Source organism: Myotis brandtii, unplaced genomic scaffold, assembly GCF_000412655.1.
Source record: "Myotis brandtii unplaced genomic scaffold, ASM41265v1 scaffold221, whole genome shotgun sequence".
NCBI lineage: Eukaryota > Metazoa > Chordata > Mammalia > Chiroptera > Vespertilionidae > Myotis > Myotis brandtii.
The window spans coordinates 272,407-281,819 of NW_005358287.1; the positions used below are offsets into that span (position 1 = coordinate 272,407).

At 54.6% G+C, this 9,413-nt stretch overlaps 1 protein-coding gene across 1 annotated transcript in view; it reads right to left on the reverse strand.

Moving 5' to 3' along the window:
* FAM171B (family with sequence similarity 171, member B) overlaps window positions 1-9,413 on the reverse strand; it is a 25,466-nt gene that overhangs the window by 8,940 nt on the left and 7,113 nt on the right. Inside the window, exons 2-6 of the mRNA XM_014539618.1 lie at window positions 4,391-4,552; window positions 3,850-3,972; window positions 3,554-3,712; window positions 2,438-2,608; window positions 1,316-1,432 (exon numbers count right to left, since the gene is read on the reverse strand). Coding sequence (XP_014395104.1) covers window positions 1,316-1,432; window positions 2,438-2,608; window positions 3,554-3,712; window positions 3,850-3,972; window positions 4,391-4,552 — 732 coding nt within the window. The remainder of the gene's footprint in view (window positions 1-1,315; window positions 1,433-2,437; window positions 2,609-3,553; window positions 3,713-3,849; window positions 3,973-4,390; window positions 4,553-9,413) is intronic.

The window sequence follows — 9,413 nt, forward strand, 5'->3', positions numbered from 1 at the left end:
GCGGGGACCTCCTCCTGGCACCTGCTTCCTCGGCCTCCCCAGCGCCCCGTGGGCCCCCCTCGCCCTCACTGCGTCTCAGTCACCCAGAGCCTGTCCCCCTCCCGGCAACCAGGTGCTCTCACTGGTCTGGGCAGAATTTATTCACAAAAAGTGAACTCAGAAAAGAGAGCGTGTCCTCTCGGCCTTCAGAAACCTGGCTGCACGAGGAAACCAACCCCGTTCGTACTGTGGGTCTCACGCTGTCGCTGCAGGAGGAGGAACGGTGGCCCAGAAGGGCTGCCTGAAGCCATCCAGCAACACCGGGCACGACTCCCACCAGATGCCCTGACCCCGATCTGGGCTCTGGCACCGTAACTCTGTTCCTTGCTGATCTGCTGACTGGTTTTATCTTTTCTTTACTCCCAGACCAGCAGTCACCAACCTTTCAGACCTCGTGGACCACCAGTTGGCGACCGCTGTACTAGACGACAGGGAATGACTTTTTTTTCTGCTTTTATTCAACTCCCCTGTTTGTACCCACCGTTTTGAGCGCATATCTCCTTAGCAACTATTTAGCTGAGTTATCACATCAAGACAACAAGAACTCTCAGCTACTCGCTGAAACGTATGAAAGAAAGCTGTAATTGCGAAGTTCATGTTTTATATGGAAACTAGAGGCCCGGTGCACGGCGGGGTCCCTCGGCCTGGCCTGCGAGGATTGAGCCAAAACCGGCTCTCTGACACCCCCCAAGGGGTCCTGGATTGCGAGAGGGCGGTTCTCGGATGATGCATCCCAGAATCGAGCTCTCTCCTCTCTGGTTCTGGGTGCATCACCCGAGAACCGCAGCTGCCAAGTCACCACAGCTCGGCAGCTCCTACATTGAACATCTGCCCCCTGGTGGTCATTGTGCGTCATAGCTACTGGTCAGATGGTTGAACATTCAGACGGTCGCTTAGGCTTTTATACATATAGATGTTCTGTGATCTCTGATGGTGCTCCCTGAGAAAATTTAACTCCTGCTATATCTACTATAAAGACCTGGCTCACTTAAAAAAAGAAAGAGAGAGAGAGAGAGAGAGAGAGAGAGAAAGGGAAGACTTGATCTGAACAAACTTCATATTCACCAGCTATCGTAGCTCCAAGAGACCTTAGAGCTCACGGAGCCTAACTTTTCTTATGACCACGGAGCAGACGAAGTGGACACCCAGAGCCCGGAAGCCGTGTGCACGATGCACCTCAGCGAGCGCGATGCTCATAACGAGGTCGGCCGCCGTCAGTGCCAGCGTGGCTGCTTGGGGGTCGCGTTTAATTACTTTTTGTTTCATTTTTACAAACCTCTAGTTCCTGGAAGCGGAGCTGCTATCCAGTAGCCCAGATGCGGCGCGTCGTACGTCCAGATTAAATGATTATTGTAGTCCTTGACCACTCCCCGGCCGTGACTGATCCAAGTACCTACAAGAAAGGTAAGTGAAGACGCCAAGCAGTTATAGTCGGTATCTGTCCCTTTAGAGCTGGAGGAGTTTGCTGATAGTCATGTAGAGAGCACCTTGCAGGACTTTTTCAAAAATTATGAAACCTGTAGCAATGTTACCATGGGATAATATATACATCATATGTCACATGGTACTATAGTACCTATGATAATAAGATATTAAATAAAATGATTTGAATGATTTGTTATGACTACACAAAATAAAATCATTACAAATAAATACAGGATGTTTTAGGAAATCGTAACTCTCCAAATAATGTTTAAAATGTGCCTATTGAGCCCAACCGGTGTGGCTCGATGGCTGAGTGTTGACCCATGAACCAGGAGGTCATGGTTTGATTCCCGGTCAGGGCACATGTCTGTGTTGTGGGCTCCATCCCCAGTGTGGGGTGTGCAGGAGGCAGCCGATCGATGGTTCTCTCTCATGATCAATGTTTTATCTCTCTCTCCCTCTGCCTTCCTCTCTGAAGTCAATAAACATATATTTAAATTGTGCCTATTGAGATTATCGTAAGGATGCGAGTAGTGAAATCCGACAGGTGGTTGGTTATCTGCCACCTGTTCTGGGATTCCCTTTAGGCAGGTATAGTGTATGCAGTGTTTGCATATGTGATAAATCAACCCAAAAATTCTTTTCGCTGGAAGGTACAGTAGAGGCAACGGCCTTTGCCAGGAGGAATAACCTGAAATCAGGACTCAAACAAGAAGATCTTCTTCAAAGTGATTTCAAACAACCTCTCACTCAACGTGTAGGAAGCTGAGGCCCAAGTAAGGGATGTGCTTACAAACAACCCTGGTGCGTGGGCTGTTTCCATCATGAGGCCTTTTGAGTTACTTTACACTGAAATAGAGCAACTTCACTTGTCAGTGACACTTCAATAAAGCTGAAACAAAAGTGCAGAAACCTACTTCTAAGATCCAACATTCACAAGAAAAGCATCCAGAACGCCTCTCTCGTCACACACCTGTGTTCATGTCAAAGGTCCAGGCGGGGAGGGGGTCCCCCGCCCTCACGCCCTGGGGGTGGAGAAGTGGGAGCGAAAGCTGCACGGAGCCGGCCACCTGGAGCTCCCTGCCGCCCGAGTACATCTTCACGCACACCGCGGCCAGCGGCGTCAGCTCGATGCTCTCAAAACCTGAAAAAGGCCGTTTATTAACGTCGACGGGAACACGGGTGTGGTGACCTGTCAGCAGCATGCGTATGGGCCCCACACCTGGCTCCTCTCGTTCAGCCGGGGCTGCCCGTGACGGACACTTCTCACCCATGTGATAAGGACGCACAGAAGGTGCAAAAAAATTATAAAAAGACATGTGCACACTGATCTAAATTAGCGGTTCTCAACCTGTGGGTCGCGACCCCTTTGGCGGTCGAACGACCCTTTCACAGGGGTCGCCTAAGACCATCCTGCATCTCAGATATTTACATGACGATTCATAACAGTAGCAACATGACAGTTAGGAAGTAGCAACGAAAATAATTTTATGGTTGGGTCACAACATGAGGAACTGTATTTAAAGGGCCAGAAGGTTGAGAACCACTGCTCTAAATCAAATTTCCATTTTTAAATGTATTTTTTAATTTACAAGGTCACACAACAATCATTGCTATTTTCGACACCTGTTTTGACCTCTTTGCGGTAAAATTTGGAGGAGGGTGTGCAGAAGGCTTTGTTAACCTTTCTCCCCCTGCATACGAGCGGATCGAGTGCTTGTAGCATCTAACCCAGCCGTGGGCAAACTACAGCCCGCGGGCCGGATCCGCCCGTTTGAAATGAATAAAACTAAAAAAAAAAAGACGGTACCCTTTTATGTAATGATGTTTACTTTGAATTTATATTAGTTCACACAAACACTCCATCCATGCTTTTGTTCCGGCCCTCCGGTCCAGTTTAAGAACCCATTGTGGCCCTCGAGTCAAAAAGTTTGCCCACCCCTGATCTAACCACTGGCCTGTGTTTCCGAAGTGCCACGCACCCCCCGAGCCTCAGCGAGCGTCCGACCTAAATCGCTGCGGCAGCTTTGACGAGAGGCTTGGGTACTGTCTCCTACAGATGACTCTCCTGCGAGAAAGGAGACAGCACCTGATTTGTTCAGCGTGACTCCGGTCGTATACAGGAAACTGTCCATTTTCAGAAACTGCTGCAGGACGGTGAGGTAGCCGGTCACGTTGCCCAGGTGGTGGCGGTCCGGGAGCTGGATGAAGGCTTTTGAAAACTGGGCGCTTGGTTGAGATTTGGCATCTGGAAGAAAACACAACCTGATCCATTAGATTTTCCCACCTTAGGACCCACAGTGCCTCGTCCCTGCGGACGTGCAGTTGTCAGAGTCACCACCTCAACTGTGGACTTGTTAGCCGAGGAGAAAGCGTTACACTTACCGGCTAATTTCCCAGTAATTAAAACGGTGTCTTCAAACAGCCATATATTTGCTTGGCTTTGCGGGAACAGTGAAAGCGTCACTGATGAATATACTGTGAAATACAGCACAATGGAGAGACGTTACTACGAAAGCGGGGGGGGGGGGGGGGGGGCAGACATGCATAGTTCTGCTCCAGCAAGACCCTAAAAAGTGGTAAAAAGCAAACTGTGAGCCAGGCCGGTGGGGTTGGGTGTCCACCTATGAACCAGGAGGTCAGGGTTCGATTCCTGGTCAGGGCACATGCCCGGGTGGCGGCTCGACCCCCGGGGTGGGGTTTGCAGGAGGCAGCCAGTCCATGACTGTCATCATGGATGTTTCCATCTCCCTCTCCCTCTCCCTTCCTGGCTGAGATCAATAAAATATATTTGAGAGGAAAGGGAACGGGCACTCCTTCTGACCCGCGCTGTATGATCCCACAGACATTCCTGTGCAGTTAGCAGAACCGAGGCCCCCGGAGGGCGGAGGGCGCGGCTGGGACGGGCACCCCGCCCCTCGCTTACCGAGGCCCAGCGCGAAGGGCACGCGGACCAGCACGGAGCCCTGGCTCCCGGTGGTGGCGGAATTCGTCTTCGTGTGGTTGACAAACACCTCGACCACCGCGCGGCTCAGGGGCTGGCGGCTGATGATGTCATTCACCTGGACCTTCAGCGTGAACACGGACCCTGGAGGGAAGCAGGGAGCGCGGCCGTCAGACCCGGAGCGCATGTCCCGGCGTCCACACACCTCCCGGGCCTGCGAGCGGCGGTGCAAGCTGCTGGCCAACTCAGGAGACAGGGGTGTGTGGATGGGTGCCCAGGAGGGGGTGGAAAACCTTCCGGCAGATTCAATTCTTCCTAAAACCCCATGCATTCGGGGTTCCAAGCCACCTCCACACCAGGTTACAGTGAGTCGGGGGTCAGTCTAATTCCAGGAACGTGCGGTGTGACCCTCATTGCGAACCTAAATCCTATATAATAACAGCAGCTTCAGGAGGGAGCGGGAGTGTCCCTACACGCCGATGCCCAGCCATGGCTGCCAGCTCCAACGGGAGGTGTAACGCCTGGAAAACTGACAGGCTGGAGTATCTATGACACGATGGGCTCTCACCCAACGGTACCTGCACAGGCCCACTTAGTGCAGAAAACGTTTACGTGTGGAGGACAAGCAGCTGCTGCTCAATTCAAAACTGGCCCCCCGGCCGCCTGCCCCCCACCCCTAGACACAGGGGCTGGGCCACCGGTGAAGCATCTCACTCGTGGGGGCCTGAGAGATTTCTGTCAGGACCTCGCAATGTGAATAGAGACACACAGAGGCTAATAGAAAATGGAAAAAATCAAACATGATGGAAAAAAAAAAAAAACCCGGCCGGCGTGGCTCAATGGTTGAGCGTCAACCTATGAACCAGGAGGTCACAGTTCAATTCCTGGTCAGGGCACATCATCAGGTTGTGGGTTCGATCCCCAGTGTGGGGCGTGCAGGGGGCAGGTGATCAATGATTCTCTCTCATCATTGATCTTTCTATCTCTCCCTCTCCCAGTGTGGGGGCAGGGGGCAGGTGATCAATGATTCACTCTCATCATTGATCTTTCTATCTCTCCCTCTCCCTTCCTCTCTGACATCAATAAAAATATATTTATAATAATAATAAAAAAGATACCCACACAGAGGCTCAGGTTGCTGGAGCTGAACCCTCTGAGAGACTCTAGGAGCCCCACCCACCGGGTTCCCTCGTTTCCTGGCCCCTCCCCTTCCACAAGCTGGCGGTGCAGCTGCTGAGCTGTGAGCCTTCTCATCGTCCCTCCCCGAATCCCTCTGTTCCTTGTCGTCAGCCTCCGATGCGGCTGCCGGCTTCCAAGGCAAGAACTTGAATGATGCCGGGCACAACCTGAATACAGGATGTTCACTGGGCTCTTCTGCTCAGAGGGCAAAGGCAGACGGACAGTGTTACCGACCACAACTATGATGTCTATGAGATGAAGGGCACACAGCTCACGGTGAGGGGATCGGGGCTCTTCCCGATTAAAATGCGATGCTCCCACCGTTGCACTCCTCAGTATTTACCGGAAAAAGGAAAGCACATGTCCACACACAGACTTGTGTATGGACATGTCTAGCAGCTCATCTTTAATAGCAAGAACTTACACAACCAAAATGCCCACCAACAGACGAACAGACAAACTGCGGTGGGACCACACAATGTCATGTGTTCGGCGATGAAAAGGCACTTTCCATCAACACACAACAGCAGGAACGACTCTCAGAGTGACTACGCTTAGTGAAGGAACACCAACAAAGACAGGTGCTCACCCATGGTAGTCACCCGTGACTACGCTTAGTGAAGGAACACCAACAAAGACAGGACATGTCGTATGGTTCCGTTTACAAAATTCTAGTAAATTCCAACTATTTTATAGGAACAATAATTAGGTCAGTGGTCGCTTCAGGAGGATGGAGAGATGGAGGAGGGGGGACCAGGAAACTGGGGGTGATGAGTGTGTTCACCATCTTGATGGTGGTGAGAATTTGAAGGTTTGTATGTCAAACTGCACCCATTATATCTCAATGAAGCTGCCCTTTAAAAAACAATAAAAGGTAAAGTTTGAGGACAGGACTGATGAGCCTCGTGTCCGAGCCATGGCGCCTCCCGCAGCACATGCAGGGAACTCCAGCGGGAATTTGTATTCATCCACCTGCTGGGAAGGTTCATGTCACAAGTTCTCGGAGCCTTTGGGTTGTGGACACATCCAATGGGCCGTAAGCCCAGCTCACTCCGCGTCTTAAGAACTCTGCTGCCCATCTGCTCCGTCCCGTGGAGCGGCTGCCAACATACGGCGCTAGCGCTGGCGTCGGAGGCTGGGTTGGGATTATGGGTGGGTCTTTCTAAAACGTTTCCACTGCAGGACGGTGCTTCATTTTCTCACACGTGATAACAATATTCGTGTCACAAATGTGCTGAGACAACGAACACCAACGTCAGAAAAAGTGATCGGCAAAGTCACACTCGGCCACCACTCGTCTTCCCCTGAGGACCCCACGCCTGGGCCCCAGGTCACCTTACAGACCCAGGGCACACGCAGGCCTGCACAGGAGCTCAAACTGGAAAAACGATTGATGTTGATGTTTGTGTGATACACACGTGTGTGCGCGCGCGCACACACACACACCAGGGCCAGAGCTAGAAACTTCAGACAATTCAACAGTGAAACTGCGTGGCTTCACCCTGACACACACCCGCAGGCACCTGCCAGGCTGCTCTCCGCAGGCCCCGCAGCTGAACCGCCCAGAGAAGAAGGAAGATCCGCCCATGAACAGGCGGATCCTCCGACTCCCAGTCCCACGGGTCCTATCACACATTCCCCCCGGGAGAAGCCTCGGAGTCTGGTTTCATCACTGTTTACCAGCTCACCACCTCCTCCCGGGCGCCCCAGAGCTGAGAAGGGGGTGCCCATTGGCTGGCCCTCCTGTCCCTCACCCTCCTTCTCCATCCCTCACCCTCCTTCCTCCACCTGGGTTGTGTGGCCCCGGCACAAGCAGCAGCAAAAACAGCATTAAAATCAAAACAAAAACAAAAAACTCAAAACCATTCCAGGGGCACAAACAACTCGTCTTCCCCCAATAAAGGGACCATGACAAAGAACCACCTGCCCGTGACTTAAGAGAGGACACTCTGGACTTCTGTGTGTCAAGTTTGACCAGGGCACCCCTGCTGACTGCCAGAAGCACCCACATCCACACACCCCGCCCCTCCAGGTCTCCCTCCCTCAGAGCTGCTCCCCCTCCAGGTCTTCCTCCCTCAGAGCCGCTCCCCCTCCAGGTCTTCCTCCCTCAGAGCCCCCCCCCCTCCAGGTCTCCCTCCCTCAGAGCCCCCCCCCCTCCAGGTCTCCCTCCCTCAGAGCCCCCCCCCCTCCAGGTCTCCCTCCCTCAGAGCCCCCCCCCCTCCAGGTCTCCCTCCCTCAGAGCCCCCCCCCCTCCAGGTCTCCCTCCCTCAGAGCCCCCCCCCCTCCAGGTCTCCCTCCCTCAGAGCCCCCCCCCCTCCAGGTCTCCCTCCCTCAGAGCCCCCCCCCCTCCAGGTCTCCCTCCCTCAGAGCCCCCCCCCCTCCAGGTCTCCCTCCCTCAGAGCCCCCCCCCCTCCAGGTCTCCCTCCCTCAGAGCCCCCCCCCCTCCAGGTCTCCCTCCCTCAGAGCCCCCCCCCCTCCAGGTCTCCCTCCCTCAGAGCCCCCCCCCCTCCAGGTCTCCCTCCCTCAGAGCCCCCCCCCCTCCAGGTCTCCCTCCCTCAGAGCCCCCCCCCCTCCAGGTCTCCCTCCCTCAGAGCCCCCCCCCCTCCAGGTCTCCCTCCCTCAGAGCCCCCCCCCCTCCAGGTCTCCCTCCCTCAGAGCCCCCCCCCCTCCAGGTCTCCCTCCCTCAGAGCCCCCCCCCCTCCAGGTCTCCCTCCCTCAGAGCCCCCCCCCCTCCAGGTCTCCCTCCCTCAGAGCCACTCCCCCTCCAGGTCTCCCTCCCTCAGAGCCGCTCCCCCTCCAGGTCTCCCTCCCTCAGAGCCGCTCCCCCTCCAGGTCTCCCTCCCTCAGAGCTGCAGAGCCTGTGGTTAAAGACGTGATTGTCAACCCGAGGGGCAGGGGCGCCTTCTCCCTGGCGATAGGCCCCTCTCCCCACTGAGTTTCCAGCTTCACTTAATTATAATCATTACGGCGGGCCCACCTAATCTTCTTCTCACTATGTCACCGTTGTTTAAAAAGCGCCCGAGAGCAAACGATTTCAGCGGCAGCCTTAGAAAACAGATCACCTACATGGCGGGAGAAAGTAAAAATAAAATGCACACCCACGAGCGCGGCCCTGAGCTGCTGGGAGAGGCTGAGCGTTCAGCACGTAACCCAAGTCGCGAGAATCACTAAGATTCAAAGGGTCACAGGAAGGAGGGGCGCCAACGGAGTGCCCCTCGCGGAAGCGGAGAGTTCGCCGAGACCCCGACGTCCCGATCCTTGTTCCCACCGGCAGAGGAGGTCGGCCCCCCAGCTCTCACCGTTCTGACCTCGCCTGGGAGAAGCCAGAGCGGAATTCCAAAGGGTCCAAAGGGAGCAGTCACCTCCTTCAGACCCTCGCAGGCCCTCGGGGCTGTTTCCTCTTTTTCAGACAAATCTAAGCTAATTGTTCTCATCTAAATGGGCAGGAAGCGGGGAGTTAATGCGTCTGTTAATCTATCATCAATAATCAAAACTTCCGGGGGAGGGTGCCGAGGGTCCTTGGGAAGCCCATCAGCACCAACACCGCGTCCTGGCTGTGCCAGAGGGTCCAGGCAGGTCAGGTCACGTGTGCGGAGGGTTAAAGGCACGGCCGACTGTGCACCCGGAGACCCCGGGGCTGACACACGCAACCCCGCGTCCTGTCACCGGCACAGGCCTCGTCTCCTCTGCAGCCACACTGTGCGGTGTCACCGGCGCCCACGGAGAAACCGGCTTCTTTCCCGATTTCTCTACAAAAACCACCTCCTCTCCCCCTGCACTCCAAGCACCTACACTCGTCTCATTTCCCACACAACATGCTCCTCTC